Source organism: Polypterus senegalus, chromosome 14, assembly GCF_016835505.1.
Source record: "Polypterus senegalus isolate Bchr_013 chromosome 14, ASM1683550v1, whole genome shotgun sequence".
NCBI lineage: Eukaryota > Metazoa > Chordata > Cladistia > Polypteriformes > Polypteridae > Polypterus > Polypterus senegalus.
Genome location: NC_053167.1, coordinates 97906889 through 97926920, shown reverse-complemented (window position 1 = coordinate 97926920; position 20032 = coordinate 97906889). Strand labels below are relative to the sequence as shown.

The window sequence follows — 20032 nt, the reverse complement described above, 5'->3', positions numbered from 1 at the left end:
CAGGGCATATGCTGGTCCCTAAGGCCTCACACACACAACTTAATTCAGGTGCCCTGCAGTACAGCACTGTGATCAAATACATTCTACGGCTCTAAGTCACATCACCATGCAGAAGTGCAATGTATTTTTTAAACATGTGGTATATTTTTCACACAAACACTCACAAAAATGAAACCATCCTGAATTTTACTGCATTTTCTCTACAGGAAAATGCACTGCATGGGGATTCTGCCTTTTACCATTTCATATTTCTTGAGTCCTGTAGGTGAGTCTAATGATTTTTTCCACTACAGAATTTTTTTTCAAACCCTATATGATAGGCAGATGCACACACAATTTTGTACATGAAAATTTCCCCAGAGAGACACAACACATCTTCCTTCATGTTTAAATTTCATGATTTTTTCTGATTGTGAAAGATCAATTATTTGTACTGCAGATTCAATTTCAGGTGAATCGCTAGTAGTTGCCACCATTCTTTGATCATCTTGCATAGGCATGGGGATGTTACTTATTGAGTACATTAGAGGGTCAGCTGAAGATGGACGTTTGGGAGACAAAGTCAGAGAGGCGAGATTGCGTTGGTTTGGAGATGTGCAGAGGAGAGATGCTGGGTATATTGGGAGAAGGATGCTAAGGATAGAGCTGCCAGGCAAGAGAAAAAGAGGAAGGCCTAAGCGAAGGTTTATAGATGTGGTGAGAGAGGACATGCAGGTGATGAGTGTAACAGAACAAGATGCAGAGGACAGAAAGATATGGAAGGAGATGATCAGCTGTGGCAACCCCTAATAGGAGCAGCCGAAAGAAAATGAAGAAGAATGGGCATGTTACTTATGATTGCTATGTTTGCTATCAGTTAAACCATGAAGACGTCATGTGACAGTGTGTATCATCTTACTCCACCATAAAACATGGTGATAGACAGGTTCTGGTTTCCCAGAGTTGGATCTTTGCTAAATAAAAAACAAACTTTGCCATAGAATGAGTCAGGAGAAGTAAAATCCAAATTAGTGCTTGGATTTTTACTTTTTATCTTTTTTGTTTTGACAATTCTTGTTCTGCACTTCTGTTCTGGTTGCTATATTTTTGCTTTTCTTTTAACAGTATCATATACCTTTTTTTCTAACAAGGAGAGTCACATATATATTTTTTTACTACAAAAGGTTGGTAAGTTGATGGCTGGTTCTGTTCTCATACTCCTCTATTTATGACACCAATGAAGATGACTAAAAAATAAATTAGTGATGGAAAAGCATGGAATTATTGAAGCCTTCTAGAAAGACAGAAACCTTTGAATGCTCTTATCCCTATAAATGTTTGTTCTAAGCTGACGTCTCCTGAATCATAAATCATTAATGTTACCCATTATTGAACACCCATCCATCAATTGTATAATGCTCTAAAGTATTCAACTCTGGACTGAAGAGGCCAGAAATATCACAAGAGCACTTGAGCAAGTCAGATCAGCAAAAGGAAAGAGCCGATACATTCACTTATACTGTAGAGTTTACCAGGTTTACCTAATTGTTAATTACCTTAACATGCTGTTTTGGATAAACCCACAGTAAAATCAAATAGACAAAAGAAAACATGCAACGCTTACGTGGGTAGTGCCCTGACTGAGATTCGAACCCTGGAGATGTGAGGCAGTCGCCCCAATTACAATATACTGTCATCCTACGAGCTGAACATCAGTTTTCTTTCCTTAGTGTTCTTCTTCCTTTGATTTTTTAATTAAAATTGCAAACTGTATTAATGTGCCATTTATAGGATCAGATGTTTAAATCTAAATTAATCAGTAGATTTAGCTATGATGGAAAGGGAAAAAAAAAATGAAATAAAAACTAATAAAAAATTAAAATGCTCGAAACAAATTTTAATTTAATGAGACAAATGAAAAAACATGATAACTAGAACCCCTGTCCCTGGGACTGGATAGATCATTTTGCCTGTTCTTTTTTTTTTTACAGGCTATTTGCAGTAAAGTGCAGTGGGTGCCTGGAGTCTATTATGCCAAAAGAGTTTGTGATGCGGGCCAGAAAGAGCGTGTACCACCTCCGCTGCTTCAGCTGCTGCGTTTGTGAGCGACAACTCCAGAAAGGAGATGAGTTTGTCCTGAAGGAGGGCCAACTACTCTGCAGGAGCGACTATGACAAGGAACGAGAGCTGCTAAGGCTCATCAGTCCTGCAGCTTTGGAATCAGGTAGTGAAAAGGACTGGTAACTTACAAATTCACATACATGCGGGTCGTGCTGCTTTATAACGTGATTCAATCTCAGTGGCACAGTCTGGCAGCAAAATGTCGGATTTTAGTCCTCATATATATATATATATATATATATACAGTATATATACTCAGCAAAAAGAAACGCCCTCTGACTTTCAACTGTTTTACTTTCAGTAAACTTAATGTGTAAATATTTGTATGAACACTAAAAGAGTCAACACCATAAGACATAAACTAAAAATGTTTCACAATGTGTCCCTGAATGAAGGGAGGCTCAAAATCAAAAGTACCAGTCAGTATCTGGTGTGGCCACCAGCTGCTTGAAGTACTGCAGTGCATCTCCTCCTCATGGACTGGACCAGATTTGTCAGTTCTTGCTGTGAGATGTTACCCCACTCTTCCACCAAGGCACCTGCAAGTTCCTGGACATTTCTGGGGAATGGCCCTAGCCCTCACCCTGCGATCCAACAGGTCCCAGACGTGCTCAATGGGATTGAGATCCGGCTCTTCCACTGCGAGGATGATCAGCTGTCCTTCCTGTCTCCCCTGTAGCGCTGTCTTAGGCGTCTCACAGTGCGGACATGGCAATTTATTGCCCTAGCCACATCAGCAGTCCTCATGCCTTCCTGCAGCATGCCTAATGCACGTTCACGCAGATGAGCAGGGACCCTGGGCATCTTTCTTTGGGTGTTTTTCACAGTCGGTAGACAAGTCTCTTTAGTGTCCTGCTTTTTAGAACTATGACCTTAAATGCCTACTTTCTGTAAGCTGTTAAGGTCTTAACGAAGTATTCCACAGGTGCATGTTAATTAATTGATTATGGTTAATTGAACATGCATGGAAAACATTGTTTAAACCCTTTACAATGAAGATCTGTAAAGTTATTTGGATTTTAAAACATTATTGTTGAAATACACAGTCCTGAAAAGGGACGCTTTTTTTTGCTCAGTATATATATATACATATATATATACATATATATATAAAGAAGAAACAAATAATGATGCACATGCTGTGCAAGTGAACAACTTCCCATAGCTTACTGTTTACATATTATACACATATAGTGACTCTAAGTTTACCAAATTTCATTTTGTTTTTATTGATCCCAGTTTTTTCTAAGTGGTGTAGTGCTTCACAGATCACACAGTCTTGAATAGCAGACATCAGTCATTACATACTGATTAGCAGCATTGAATATAAATCACAAGGACATGGCACTGCTTCACAAACACTGTATGTCTTTACAGAAGAATCTAAGTGGAATCCAGATGGACATTTTTTGATCAATCAGCTGCAACCTAATTTAAGAACATTTAAGACACATTTACTTAAAATGTCACGGAGGACCCTCAATGTTTTGACACTGTTGTCTAATGGCCCCTGAGACCTCTGTTTGATTCGCAGTGCAATATCTGTCTGTATAGGGCTTGCTCCTTCTACCATAATCCCTGAGTGCCCCGTTCTTCTCCAACATCACAAACACATAGGTGTTAGTTTAACTCTACATAAACTGGCCTGATATAAATCAAGGTGAACGTGAGAGTCTTCATTGCCAATAGCTAGTGCTCCGTCCAGAGTTGGTTCCTTCCTTTTGCTTGATATTGTACAAATAATCTGTCTGTGCCACTGTAACAGGAAAAAGCGGGTTCATAAAATAAATGGACGAGTAAATAGTGGAAATTAATAAACTTACTTAGTGAAGTTGTTTATAGTATTAGGGTGTTGTATCATGTTAGCCATTATGAATGTAGAGAAGTGCCAAGCAAAATGACACCTTTTATTGGCTAACTAAAAAGATTACAATATGCAAGCTTTCAGGGCAACTCAGGCCCCTTCTTCAGGCAAGATTAAATATAATAAATCAATGATGTCTGAAATGATAAGCTTTGAAGACTGTAGTAATCCACAAAAGGGTGCCTCTCTTTTAAAGCGTTTAAGATGCATGAAAGGCATCTTCAAAGACTTCATATGTTATACTAACAAGTCAATAACAGCAATAATAAATAAAAACATGGGCATTAAAAAAAAATGCACGAATTAGGCAGGCAAGTTGCTCCATGCCACCTATACACCTCAAATCACTATCTCTCATCAGTCTAAGCAATGACCAATTTTATTGTCAATCATATGATGTAGAAAACTGATGAGACAAAATACATATATAATATATAAGTTTTAATAAAAGTAAACTTAGTTGCAAAACAAACCTAGAAATGAAGAAAAAACTTTGCGGTTCAATGGTGAGACTTGAACTGCTCCGCTGAATGCTTTAGCTGACATTAAAGCATTGTCTGAAAATAAATGTTAGATGAGCATAGCATCAATGGAGAATTTGCCAGATGTCTTAAGAAGACCAGACGAGAAATAAAATAGTATCAAAGATATGACACCACTTTAGAGAGGAAACCCTCTAGATCAGGGTCTCCAAAATCTGGTTCTGAAGCGCTTCTGTAGCAGGCTTTCATTCTAACTCTTTTCCTAATTTGTGACTATTTTTTGCTGCTGTTAAAATAATTTTCTCTTCATTTTCATTGACTTTTTTTAAAAGGATTTGGTCCTCTGAGTTGCTTCATATATTCTTTAAACAGCAGGAATGATATGTCAAGTGAACCAAAAGATCACCAGTAAAGCTGAGACCTAAAGTTCCAACCAATTTCACTCCAACCAGTTTCTTAATTAGGAGCCAATTCTTTTTGTTAATTAAATCTGTATACTTAATGCCATACCTTGCTGGTACTCTCATTCTACCACAGCAGACATTTCCAAATCTGTTGATTTCTTTTTTTCTAAGACCACCATCATCATTTTTTGTGTACCTGACCAGATCAACATTACTGAGACCTTTTTGTGTGATGGAGACGGGTTGCTGGCCTGTTTTTAATCTCATTATTATTAGGCTGCTCATTAAGGACAAAAATAATTAATTAAGGGGATCTGAGACTTAAATAGCAAGCCAATTGAAATTAAAGCAAAACAAGTCGATTAGCAGCAAAAACTAATTAAAGAAAGGGTTAGAATGAAAACCTGCAGCCGCAGTAGCCCTCCAGGAATGGAGCTGGAATCCCTTGCTCCAGATGTGGAAGTGATCCCTTCTTCAAGATCTTATTGAACATGGCACTCTCTTTCCTTTTTGCTTTTTTATGCTCTAATTTCAATTTCTATTTGAATTAATGTCCCCATCCTTTGGTGTGCTACTTTTTCAGTTACAGATTCCTTTCTTTTAATGTTGACTCTGATCTTCTACTACAGTCGTCACAAGCTCAGGCATTCAGCCTTTATGACCTAATCAGCTGTAAGAAACAACCAAAGTACAAAGCAACAACATGTAGCACAGTAGCACTAGTGATATTTTAGGAGGATAGAAAAACTGTGACAATTACACATAAAACAGATTAATTGGACCTCTGTACATTGAAATATTTTTTATTTAATATAGTATCTTTCACTGCGGTGGGCTGGCGCCCTGCCCAGGGTTTGTTTCCTGCCTTGCGCCCTGTGTTGGCTGGAATTGGCTCCAGTAGACCCCCTTGACCCTGTAGTTAGGATATAGCAGGTTGGGTAATGGATGGATGGATAGTGTCTTTCAATAATACTTTACAAACTATACTACATAGTGCAGTAATTGTGTACCAGATAAGTGACTTGCTGAGGATTGCACAGGTAGGACAAAGGCTAGAATTGAGACACCAGCCTTGTGGTGTACAAGCCAATTATTTCATCCCTACATCACACTTCCTATAATGAACAGGAAGGGGTAGCGTGAGAATACACTGTTCAAACTCCACATAAATAAACAATGCAAATGCCACTTGGAGGAAAATACTGATTCTGAATCGGATGATCTGATTATTGTAATCACGAATAACGCTTACATCTGATTAGGTCTTTGTAAAATAATTTAACTGTTTTAATGAGGGTTATACATCTGTCTAGTCTCTTGAAGAATTAGTGGAATGTTTTTATGACATAAACGTTAAAACTAGTCCATGCTTTAGTTCACCAGCTGGCCTGTCACCAGCTACATCATTGTTTATTACCATTCTTACTCATCGTGTTAGCTACAAGTTTAAAGTATTTAATAATGAGACTTTGATTTCCTGTAATTTCTCTGAACTCCTTCAGGTAACAGTGATGTGGAGAGTGAAAACCTTGGCAAGTCAGCAAGTACTGGCAAGAAAGGAGAAGAGAGAGACATCAAGCGACCTAAGCGTCCACGAACGATCCTGACAACACAGCAGAGGCGTGCTTTTAAAGCCTCCTTTGAGATTTCCTCGAAACCTTGCAGAAAGGTTAGAGCAATATCTTAATATGTTAAGTTGCTCCACTTCACTTGTTCATCACCACCACTGCAGTTTAATGTTATTTTAATTTAATTGGCTTTCCGTGCTTTCCTCTGCAAATTCAAATGACACGAAAGAGAACTAACTATAGAAATTCTGGTCATGCAAACCTTTGCTTATAAGCATGAAAAATGTTTAATTTAATATACATCAAGTCAAGCCATCTGTTTTTTGAAACTCTGAGATTTAGGGGAGCTGCGGCTTACCTCTATAACATCAGGTTAAAGGCAAAAACTTGGATTGTCATGTACACAGTATGAGACGTCACATCGCTGTAAATGAAGAAAAAAAATAACAAAAACAAGCAGATACATGAAGAACGTGCAGACTTTATACAGGAAGGCTACTAACCACTTCCAAACAGTTTTAATCAGACCTCTTTAATGAGCATATCGTTCTTCTTAAGGATTTTGCTGTATTTTACATAAATGCTTAAACAGTTGTGTTAATAACACTGGTATGCAAAACTAAATGCATGTGTAATCATCTCAGTCCTGCAAGGTAAAGTATTTATTCTAGTAAGACTTATATGTTTGCAATTTTTCAAAGAGTCCATCTAACCTGAAATGTAATAGTTATAAGAGTCAGAAGTGACGTTAGTCTTATTTACTAAAACAAACAATGGGTAACTTCACCATTTGGGTGACTTTCTCTTTGTTCATTTGTACTTTTTCCAATAATCACCGGGTGCTAAAGTGCAACAGAGAAAGAAAGAAATGGGTTAGACTAAATACACAATAGGAATGCTGCTCTAAAAGTAATTTGTTATATTGCCAAAGCACATTGGGGTGGTGTCCACTGTGGAAAGGCTATATTGTAATTTCAACAAAAATTGACATCAGGAGTAAAAATAAACAGTAACTGTACTGCGCTGTACGTATAATGTGTTTATCGAGAATGAGTCTGATTCCTTACGTTGTTATTTCACTATTATTAGAGGAGTGTAAGTGTGGCTCAGATGCTGCATTACAGATTCTGTTTTTAGTTCCCCGCTCATTTATATTCTGCGTGTAGTTTACTTGCTTTCTCAATGTCCACCATGGGCTTTTTCCAGCTACTGCAGCTTTGCTCTCCTCCCAAAATTCAAAGATGAGTACTTCAGATTAATCTTGTATATTTATTATTTTACTTTTTAACATTTAAATAAATGAAAGGGTATGAATGTGTGTGGTTGTGGTGTACCCTATGATCAGCATTTCAGTAGGCCTCTTGGCAGTACTCCAAAGATTAGCTTCAAACAAGGCAATGCAAATGGCAATTTCAGAAAATGGATGGGTGGACACAGAAATTTAATGTTGAACAAGAAAATGACTGCTTACATTGTATTGCTTTTATAAGAACTGTTTAGAAAATGACAGTCTCCAAATTTAATATTCTGAAAGTTGTTTTGGGCTTCATTAACTAAACACTGCATTATATACATATAAAACTGACAGTACAACAAAAAGCACATTATCATTGTTTGTATGTCAGCTAGACAGGATCATTATTGAGTACTGAGTTGGAGTAACACATTGATTAGGAATGAAAGTAACATCATTGTGATCTCCCAATGGGCACACTGTGGTTAGACACGCTGGCTTAAAAATCTGAAGAAGAGTATCCTTTATATACTAGCAGAGCAGGAAGTGCTTAGACTCGGGGAAAGTGCCGCGATCAAAATCAATGTTTAGTGCACACATTTAACCCACTCTTAATTTCGTAAAACTAAAGGAATGATAAAATGCACAGTAGATTTCTTTAAATCTCCCTGGGAAGATGATTGAGATGAAAAAAATATATATATATATATATTTGTTACTACAAATGAAATTTATATTTAGTCTAATAGGAACTGGATGGAAAGCTGTAACTGCTTGCACTTATTATACAGTGGTGAATGGTTCAACATTGTCAAGTGGAGTGCACATTACAGAAAAGAAAGAAATACTATTTGAAGTCATTAAAGTGTATGTCTCAGTATTGATGTAGATTTTTTATAAACTACCAGCACTTTTTTCTAATGGCTGTGTCCACCTAACTGCTTTGTATTTGTTATTAACAGGTAAGAGAGACTCTGGCAGCAGAGACTGGGCTGAGCGTCCGTGTCGTTCAAGTTTGGTTTCAGAACCAAAGAGCAAAGGTAAACAATTCTGAGTGCCTTCGGTTAGATACTCACAATGTGGTGTTAGCAGTGATTTAACATTAGCAGCAAATGCAGTGTAACGTCAGAACACATTTTTAGTATCTAACCTATAGGGTGGTCCAGATCTAATTATGCAATTTTCATTACCCTATAACTTATTACGTTTATTACATAGAAAATCACCCAAAAAATCCCGGACCATCGAGAAGTATACGAACTGACGACTTGAAGAATCGCCTTCGTGCCGAACTGGAATCATCCCCACATAAATCAAAGTCATCCTGATGATCTGGATCTGCATAACTAGATCTGGACCACCCTGTAGATCTTCTAGGTCTACAATTGACCTAACAGATGTTGTTTATTAAAACAACACAGCAAGTGGTGTTGTTCCCCATAGCATTTGTCTGCTGGTAAGATTACAAACCAGGGACCTTTTACGTGCGCTGTGCATGTTCTCCCCGTGTTCTTCAGTGTTTTCATCAGTGATGCCAGATTCCAAACACAATTAATTATGCATTTAGTCTAAATGAAGACTATCAATCACCTTTGTGGTAAAGAGTTCAAGAAACTAGCTTCTTGCTTTGTGCCCATTTCTACTGGAATGCAGATTCCCATTACCCTTTGCTGCAGTAGGCCAATTTAGGAGAACTGGAGGTCGAATGCAATCAGATGCATCAATTTCTCTAAGTGACATCAGTGGGGACGAACGTGCAGGCCAGCAGGGAAGTCTCTGACTTGTGCCTCCTGCTGTTGGTATGAGCTCAAGCTCCTCTTTTATTCTTTAGTGGACTGTATGGGTTAAAAAAAGGTTAGACCATCAGGTTATTTAAGTAATTGCATCCTTTACACTTTTTAAAAACAGATTAACTTAGCGCTGCTCCTCCATTAGGAGACCTGGGTTCACTTCCGGGTCCTCTCTGTGTGGAGTTTGCATGTTCTCCCGGGTCTGTTTGGGTTTCCTTGGCACTCTTATTTCCTCCCACAATCCAAAGACATGCAGGTTAGGTGGATTGGCGATTCTAAATTGGCCCGGTGTGTTTGTGTGTGTCCTGCGGTGGGTTGGCACCCTGCCCAGGATTGGTTCCTGCCCTGTGTTTGGGATTGGCTCCAGCAGACCCCGTGACCCTATTCGATTCAGCGCTTAGAAATGGATGGATGGATGGATTAACTTTCTCCATCCTGTTTCTCGACTACACCATGCTTGGGACAATTAATTTCAAGTGAATTTAGGCCTTAATTGCAATTGCCACAAAAAGGCTTTTCAGTCTTTTCAGTTCACTTTATATTATGCAACAGGTTTATTGATTCTGATGAGGCTATGGAGTGTGCAACACTGGGTTGTGCTTGGACCTATTTAAGAAATCAAACTAAGTATTCTTGTTGAAAATATTGTCATGTTCTAGGGAGGTTAGGACCACGCACTTATACAGCACATTGTTGACACCTCAGCATCACACCAGTTCAGATGGAATGGAACCAGTGTGAGGTTTTTTATGGTGGCTGGAGTGTCAATTCTGCCACCAACCCCCAGATTTTTCCCTACAGTTTGGAGGGCCTACATGCAGGGCTGGATGCAGATTAACGTCATACCCAGGATGGAGTAATTGCAGGTTAAGGGCCTTGCTCAAGGGTCCAACCAAGTACAGTCACTTTTTGCATTTATGGGATTCGAACCAGCAACCTTCCAATTGCCAGTGCAGATCCCTAACCTCAGAGCCACCACTCCACCCATTAGTGTGCAAGAATTCAGCTCAAGCCATGTTCTTGAGCTGAATTCTTGCACACTTGTAAATTGCCTTGCTGTGGTTGATTTGGTGAAAGGCTCTGCATAGAAAAGCACATGGTGTATTTGAATACACGTAAACAACTGCTTAATGTTTAAAGAGATTCAACAAACATCTCTGGAGATTTCACATGCAAATTGACTTCAAAATGACTTTAGTTCAGCTACTGACCAACTTGTACATCAATAATGTTCACTGAATAATAAAACTAATCCAAACAAGGCAAACCGTTTTAATATAAATGAATGTGTTTCTGTAAAGAACATCATATCAGGTTGCTTACCGAAGTACACAAATAAAACAGAATTGTGCTGCCCTGTGGTTTACAATCCAGTATCTAAAATTAGAAATTAGATTATATCATTTAGCCCATTACTCACTTGACATTACATTTATTCATTGATTAGCCACTTTTTGCACCCTTAAGCCTTAAGGACACAAATTTTATTTGTTTCTTTCCTATTAGTTGGAGATGCCTAACTATATGACCACCAAAGCTCATATGTTACTAATAACGTCAAGCTGATCGGACAGTTCAGGTGTCTGTTCAAGTCACTCAAAGAGATAGAAGGTTTAGTCGATTAAACTGAAAAAAATCAATGAGTGAATTAAGGTATAAGAGCGATTTTAGGACACTCCCGCATTGTTCAGGTAAAAGCTAATGGTGGATTAACAGCAGCAGATGTGCAGCTTTGACATGGCACCCCAGGAAAAGACTTGAAGCAGACCATGGCAAGCTGGAAGGATGATATCTTCCAGGTTGGCCGAGCGTGATTAGGAATTGTCTAGAAAGAGCTGGAGTGTTGCCAAAGCTACTCTCACCAGGAAAATGGACACAAAGAGAGAACATCTTGTGGTGGACTCATATTTTTGCATTTTACACAGGTATTAAAGAGTAATCTTAGTAATATCTGTGTTCCCTTTTAGTAGTTAATGTATCTACATTATTACTTAGGAGGTAACAAGAGTACAGTATGAAATATGATTTAAGATAAATAAGAATATAATTTTACCTACATTCACTATAATACATTTATATTGGTGTCATTTGATTTTTGTTAAGTGTAGCTTTTAAAATATTTTAATATAACTTTTTAATCTTTTGAGAGTAGTATAATAATTGTATTACAGATGAAATATACATTTATTATTCATAAAACACAGTAAAAAGATAATAATAAGAATAAATATTTACTGAATTTGTGAAAGCAAATGAACAGAATGTAAAAATTACAGCATGGAGATGAAGCAATTTAGCACCTTTAAAAGTTGCTTAGTGGCACAATCTGAATTTCACTATTGTAGCCCAGCTTAGGTTGCTTTGAATTTGGTAGCAATATTGAATTTGTAACAGCAGCATGGTGTCATGTCTATGTGGGTTCTTCTCTGGATTCTCCAGTTCGGCTGTATCTTTTCTTTAACATCTCAGAGGTGTGTGTGTGTGTGTGTGTGTGTGTGTGTGTGTGTGTGTGTGTACGTACAGACCACGTGTGCCTGTCACCCAATTGCTTGTAAAAGGTACAACAGGGTGGAATGATGGACTGAGGGCCCATCTACGATTGTTTCCTGCTTTGTGCTGCTGCTGCTGCAATAGAGATCTGTCCACCGCTACTCTCAGTTGGACTAAATAGGTTTAATAATGTATAAATTTAAGTTTTCAATACGTGTAAATTGTCATCTGTTTAAAGAGAGGCTTTAATTTTAATCTCTGTAAAGTCACTTACAAAAATGAATGATGTCTTGTTATTAGAAATTTCCCTTAAAACTCATTAGTCCGATAACTTTCCATTTGATTCTACCTAGAATGACAAAGTTATTGTTAGGGTCTTCACTTAACCAGCAGAAAAGAGATAACATAAAATGTGGATTAAAATGAGTAGTTTGTAGTGGTTCCTTATACAAACAGTGAGATGGCCATCGCTTTGACGGCACCTTCAGATAGACAAATGAAAACTGACTGAAGAATTCTGGACACACAACGTTATTTCCAACTGGCCAATACTAATGAAAAATAATAATAACAGGTGGCAAATCACTGTAGGGAGAAACGTGTAAAAGTGTCAGCCATCTGTAAACAGGGATCTGAGTGTTTTCACGGATTATGTGATCCAAGGTGTCACTTTTACAGGAACAGTTTGAGGGATTATGGAAAGGGACTGTGCTCAGGCAGGTCTTAGCTTTATAGACTGAAACATTTAGTGCAGTATCAATATGTGCCACTCTCTGTTGCTCCCTTAAGGGCATTAAAGTGAAGTCCAATATAATCCAATCCAGGCCACTGAAAATATTGCTATATTTAGCCTGCTCAGGCTGTGACTGTCATATTCAAAACTGCATATAGACCTGCTTGTTAAAAAGACATTAAATATAGATTAGACAGCCATGATGAATTGAATCAAATAGCAAGCTGGTATATACACAGAGAGCACATTACTGTGACTTACTTTATTTTTTTATTTTATCAGGTAATGCATAGAACATTTGAATTGGCAAGTTTGAAGGGCATAGTTTGAAAGGCATTTAAATAGTTATTATAGATAGAATATAAACATAACAAATTGAGAGAAAGAGAGGATGAGTGAGTGAAGAAGAACAAAAAGTAGAAGAAGCCCTACACAAAACCAGCAAGTTTCTTAGTACATGCAATGCACTTCTTCCTAACCAGTACAAGAACACAAGGGTGCTTTGAACTGCATACTTAGACCACTAATTATAACAGGGAATACATAACTGAAAAAGCTGATTTAAATCCCTTAAAGAAATGTAACTTTTTTTGTAAAAAATGAACAACACAAAAATAAAGCTATTTAGTAAATTCTGATTTTTTTTTTTCTATAGATGAAGAAGCTTGCAAGGAGACAGCAGCAACAACAGCATGAAGATCACCACAACACTCAAAGATTACTCTCAGGTGCACACATTTCTGAAATGTTTTAATTACACATCTTGCTTGTTTTAAATGCAAACACTGTGCCTCTGTGGCTAAATACTCTAACTGCGTTTCCATATGCACTGAAGGTTTTGTCTGATGTGTTCTTGTAGTGTCCACAAATGTAGTGTCCACAAATGGAGGGATTCAGTTAACGTAACACAACAGCAGATCATAGACATGGAAGGGATTCAAGACAGATATAATGGCGTAACAAATGCCTGGTGACAGCAGAATGGCTTTAGTCATAGCCATGGAGCACAGCACCTTCAAGACAGATCCTTTCCAGCAGGGTCTCGGGGTCTGCTGGAGCCAAATGCCTGGTGACCACATGCATCCATTTGGTAATGGCTTTAGTATACTAAATGACAATGAAATACAATCCAATTAGTATTAATTGGATTATTAATATTAATTAGTCAATATTTGTTGTGTTTTCCCAGTTAACACCATTAAAAGCACATGACAAAACAATCTGCATTATAGAATTCATCAAAAAGAAAAGAAAATGTATAGATATAAACATAATTCAATGTTTCAGGTTAAATTTTGCAATGTCAATCTGACCATTCACTTTTCGAACCCTGTTATTTACAGCCATGGGGAAGGCACTTCTTCTGGTGACATCAGCAAGCCTTCTACATACAGTATCACCAGACCACCAATTTACAATTGCGTAGGAACTAAGCCTTTTGGGAGAAGGCAGACACATGTAACCAGACCATAGACAATGACTGGAAAAGCATTTGAATGCAAATCTCTGTAGGCGTGAGGGCAGGAGTGCTATGTAGAGTTGTGGAAAATTGAAAAACAAAGGAGAAAAGGCAGCCGCTGTGGTGAATAGTAAAGATTAGTGCAATGGTATGAGGTGAAGGGCCACAAACATGGCTGTGTTTGTTTTGAGAGCTTCTGAAGTTGATCTTCAAGCTGATAATGTCAGTTTAACTCCGTGTTCCGTTCACGTCAGTAATTCAGGGAATGGGTTATATTTTATTTCAACAAGTACAAGACAAGGTAAAGTATTTTTTGGCTTCTTCCTATTAATGTTTAAAAGAATTTCCTTATCAAAAAAAGTAAAATCTCAAAGGCAGTGTATTTATCTCTAGCAATCACACCACACTTGCAGCCTCGAATTACTGTATAGCTATTGCTTTTGTGTATTTTTTTTCTTTGTTTAAGAAATGAACCGCATCATAAAAAATGGAACCAACAATGGAGTAACAATTCTACTTATGAACAAACCAAATATTTAAAAAAATAAAGAATTCTTTTAATACCAGTCTACTCCTTTAATATCATGCACAATCTAACACAGGCGTGTAATCTATTGAATTTCATTTCAACTAATTCATCATTTGGTGCTCCTTTTCTTCCATGTCTTTGTCTTTGTTTAATTATAAACTCTAATTTTAATTTCATTCTGCAACGTAATGAGCAGACCCTGAGCACACAATTCATTTTTACTGTTCTGAGTGTTAATGCACCAATGTTCTGTGCAGATTGAAAAGGAGTAGAGCTTTTATCACTTCATTGAAAGAAATTAAACACTTTATCAGACATTTAAAACACCATAGTCTTGCTATATAGTGCCAGTCATCTTTTTTAATTCCCATTTCAATTACATTGTTAGTTTATTACTTAAGTCATTTGTAACAATCTATTAAAACCAAGAGTGAAAGGGAAGGTCTACAGGACGGTAGTGAGACCAGCTGTGTTATATGGATTGAAGACGGTGGCTCAGACTGACCAGAAAGCAGGAGACAGAGCTGGAGGTGGCAGAGTTAAAAGTGTTAAGATTTGTATTGGGTGTAACAAGGATGGACAGGATTAGAAATGAATACATTAGAGGGTCAGCTCAAGTTGGACGGTTGGGAGACAAAGTCAGAGAGGCGAGATTGCGTTGGTTTGGACATGTGCAGAGGAGAGATGCTGGGTATATTGGGAGAAAGATGTTAAGGATAGAGCTGCCAGGGAAGAGGAAGAGGAAGGCCTAAGCGAAGGTTTATGGATGTGGTGAGAGAGGACATGCAGATGATGGATGTAACAGAACAAGATGCAGAGAACAGAAAGATATGGAAGAAGATGAATTGCTGTGGCAACCCCTAATGGGAGCAGCTGAAAGAAGAAGAAGAACAGCAACAATCTATTAAAAGAATGCCATACAAGGAAGGTGGACATTAATGAATCAACCTTTTTATAGCATTATAGCATGAGATTCATAGTGGTGTATTTGTAGTGCTACTGCCTCACATCAAAGAGACCAGGTACTTCCTTTGTTTAGTTTGTATGGTTTCCCGGTTTCTATGTGGGATTCCTCCTGGTACCCCAGTTTTCTTCCCACAATCCAAAGACATGCAGATTAGATGGACTGGCAATGCTAAATTGGCTTCCGATGTATGTGTTTGTGTTTATCCTGTAATGTGCTGGCACCCTATCCCAGGAAGTTTACTGCCTTGTGCCCACTGCTTGATGAGATGTTCTGCAGCCTCCCCATGACCCTGCTATGAATACACTGATTTAGAAAATAGATGGATGGACAGTAATTGCATGTATCACAAAGTTATTTACACAGCAAACAAGATGCAAATATATTAAAAATGGCAGATGCAAGTAAAATCAGTAAACAATATAGTAACAGGAAGAGCTAGGAAGTGTGTGTATTCAACTTGCAAGCCCTGTCCATGGAGTGTTCCTTCCTTTTTGTCCTGTGCATGCTGGGATAGGCTCCAGGTTTCCCTTAACCCCACCCTAGATTAGCGGGGTCAGGAAAATGGATGAATGGAAGGGTAGATGAATGTAATAAAACTATCTAAGCTATGTTTATCTATCTTTTATTATCTTTTGTTAGAAAATTTGTTTTCCTATGAAGTTTTCACACCGGTTGGTAATAGTTCTGCATTGGAATTCAGTACCTTGTTGTTCTCCATGTATCTATGGATTTTCCCCTGACTAATCTGTCTGTCCTTCCACATCTTCAAAGATGTATGTTAGGTTAATTGATGATTACAAAATGTCCCTGTGTGGGTTTGAGTACGGGTGTTTATGCATGAGAGGGCCCTGCGATGAACTGGCACGCTGTACAGGGCTGTTTCCAGCCTTGCATCCAACGTTGGGAAAGGCCCTGAATTAGACTAAATGATTCTGAGAATTTGTGGTTATAAAAATAACCAACAGACATTGGGGTCTTAAACAGAAACTACTAAATGACTTTCAGTTGGGCCTATGTGCGCATCTTCACTAATTATAGATATTCTAAAAACTACAAATGCAAAACCTAAGATGTATGATGATCTGGGTGAATCTGATACTGAATTGCTAATCAGCTTTGAAACTCAAAACATTCTGAGAGTATGTGCTTCCATCTTGGAGTATTCAATAATATTACATCCAGTTTAACAGGACACAAAGTCAAAGCATGGAGTGGAACTGCAATGAAAACTAGCAGTGATAGTTTGGGAATCTTTGAACTGTTCAATTTTTAAAAAAGAATGAGACAACTCTTTCCTAATAGATGATTCAAGAAATGTCTTTCATTTGGGATCGTTCTTCCATTAAAAACTTACATATGACTTTTTCAAGATAGGAGCATGTGGTGAATTTATGAAACGTGATGTTTGGCAGAAACAAATGAACCCTCTGGTTAAACACCTCAAACATCTGCTTCTATTTCAGGTAATGAATCCGTTTTCCATGAGATGGACAGCGATACATCGCTCAGTAACCTTGGGGACTGCTTCCTCTCAACACCAGAAACTGGACCTGGCCTCATGAATCCTATTGATCGCCTCTATTCCATGCAAGATTCCTATTTTGCTACATAGATTCTTCAGTATGACCGTACCGGCACGATACCTTTAAAGGGACCAGAGAAACCTCCTGCTGTCGTACATTTTAAAGCAAACTTCTGTATTTATTCAACATATCATGACATTAATAATGTGGAGTATTGCACACTTGGATGGGGCGCTTTAAAGAGCACTTAAATGTTATTCTGCTTTGCGATTTAAGAGAACAACATAAAGTTTAAAAAGGAAGATGCTGCATGTATTGTGTCTTTTTAAAAACAGGTTTGGACATTTGGTCATCTTTTCAACCATTACAAATGGTACAGTGTAATATTTAATTATGTTTTTCATTTCTATGTTAAATGTATATTTAATTTAATAAGAAATAATGTAAAATTTGTTAAGGACTGTGTTCTGTGCAAAATGATCTCCAAAAGAATGAATGTAAGAGACTGTGATAATTCAAATAATGCGAGTAGGATGATGGCATGCTGCTATTTTAGACAAGCAATGTGAAATAAGAAGACCATTCCACTTCTGGCTGTCATAACTCAAATATTGGCCTGACTTTTATTTCATCTGATAACAATGTCTCTGTAGAGTGAAAAAGTAAATGTTATTCCTATGCTGAAAAAAGAAAAGAAACATGGAGACATAATGTTTTGGCTGTGTGGCCTTCATCAGATGTGTGACCTTCTTTCTATCTTCAGTTACTTCATACGCAAAGGATAAGACAGGAAATATTTATTTAAATTCTTTACCAGTATATAATCCAACTTGTATATTCTGTGTGGAAGTATATGACTAAAGTGTGTGTCATTTTTCAACTAAAACAATCTAAATAAAAAATAGTCTAGCCCCACCCCTGCTGTAATTGGAAAAAAATGCATTTTCAGGTGACTTTGTGTGAAGTTCAATATAAAATAAGTGGTTTGCCAGAATAATTGAAGCCATGTGAAGGGAACAATAGAAAAAGAAGAGAAAGGTCTGGGGAGGCATTGGTCACAGTCGAAAAGGCTCAAGTGGATTAGCCTGTCATCCAAGGAAACCTGAAACCAGCACAATAACCTGGAGTCCAACGGCATGTGACAAGTGTTCAAGCAAGAAGATGTTATGAGTGTGCTTGACAGTATGAGGCCCAAATGGGGATCTGTGCCGAAAGGGAAATGGCTGTCCTTTACAATCGACTTCCTTTTTCTCTGTGGTGCTGTCAAGTGGAAATATAATGTCTGAGCATCGGACTTTTTTCAGTTTAGTGATGTCTTGGGTATAGGGGTGGGCTGGGAAAGGCAAAAGGAGAGTGCTTTATAAATGCGCCATCTTCTGTGTTCCGTGCAAACTGTTTTCTTGCTTGCAGGTGCAAGATTCAGTACTTATTACTATATAGTGAGTATATAGTGCCTTTCATGGGGATTATCCAAATCATTGTATAAGCAATACATTGAAATGTCATGAAATAAATACACAAGGAAAGATATAACAAATACACAGGAAAGGCTAACATTTCTGAGCCCAAATGATTTTAATTATTAACAGAAAAATGTTAGGAATTAAAAAATAGCTGCATCAGTATATGTCAATATCAGGCAAAAATGTTAATCCAGCAATAAAAAATAAAAAGGTGGATGGAAATTTAAATGTGTTTTGTTTTACAGCACCATGGAGACATAAATAACTTGGGCTAACAAAGTAAAATCTGGCCGTTGACTATTGTGGCTTAGTCATTGACCCACTGAACTGTAAATCAGAATGGTGCCTTTCCAGAGGCTGTGTGGTGCTTAGTGACAACAGATAATGCTCCAATGCCGCAACAGTATAAAATACATACAAAGCTGCACCAGGACGATGTTCACTGTTTAAAAAAAACCTCATGTGATGTTTAGTTTTTAATTTTGTATTGAAGAGGATGAAGAGGAATAATGGTACAGTGTTTAAGTGGCTTTGTCTCACCATTCTCTAGCAACATGGGTTTGATTCTCAGATGCGTCACTTTGTGGAGTTGTCTTTATCTCTGTGGATTTCCACTGGGCACTCCAGTTTCCTTTCCATTGTAAAGACACACATAATACATTAATTGGTGACATAGGGGTGGGGGTCGGGTTGATTTGTTTTCAGTCCTGTTTTTTGTAAAAATTGATCAATCTGTATGGATGATTACAATAAAATCAATAAAATTAGAAAAAAAAATGAATTGGTGACAATGTCTTGGTCAGTACAAGTAAGTTAGGTGGTGTTCATTAAATCGCCTTATGATAAAAGACTAATGGAGGAGAGGTTCCACTTTGTGCATCCAAATCTACTAAGATAAGGTGATGCTCCTTGCATTCCTATAATGGAAGAAGGGGGCTCAGAAACTGGATTAGGAGTGTTATGAGTGCTGTATTTATTGGCTGTCTTTACAATAGCTCTGTGAACTGTAGTGATTCAGAATATTGAGTGTAACACTGGATAGATAGATAGATAGATAGATAGATAGATAGATAGATAGATAGATAGATAGATAGAATTTAATTTGGCTTTTTACAGAGGCTTATTAAATAAATTGATAAATAAATATACGTACATGCACTCACTGAACTGAACACACACCAGAATGACAAAAGAGGATGAAAACCAAAGACATCTCCTGACTTCTCAGTCACATCATATTGAGGCATTATGAGAAAATATTGCCTTTGCTATGAAGGAGCACCCATAGCATTTCTTGACACACTTCTGCTGAATAATTCAATGACTTAAAGTCCTCTGTGATGTTATGTCAGACAGAGAATGTTCAGCATTGTTGATAATGGCACTCAGTTTTGTTTTAATTCTCTACTACCACCAGGGGGGTCCA

At 37.6% G+C, this 20032-nt stretch overlaps 1 protein-coding gene across 1 annotated transcript in view; it reads left to right on the top strand.

The window, feature by feature from the left end:
• lmx1a (LIM homeobox transcription factor 1, alpha) overlaps positions 1-18052 on the top strand; it is a 33886-nt gene extending 15834 nt beyond the window's left edge. Inside the window, exons 4-9 of the mRNA XM_039734658.1 lie at positions 1971-2203; positions 6353-6519; positions 8615-8692; positions 13321-13412; positions 13643-13755; positions 17084-18052. Coding sequence (XP_039590592.1) covers positions 1971-2203; positions 6353-6519; positions 8615-8692; positions 13321-13412; positions 13643-13755; positions 17084-17232 — 832 coding nt within the window. The 3' untranslated portion in view covers positions 17233-18052. The remainder of the gene's footprint in view (positions 1-1970; positions 2204-6352; positions 6520-8614; positions 8693-13320; positions 13413-13642; positions 13756-17083) is intronic.
• The last annotated feature ends 1980 nt before the right edge of the window (positions 18053-20032 follow it).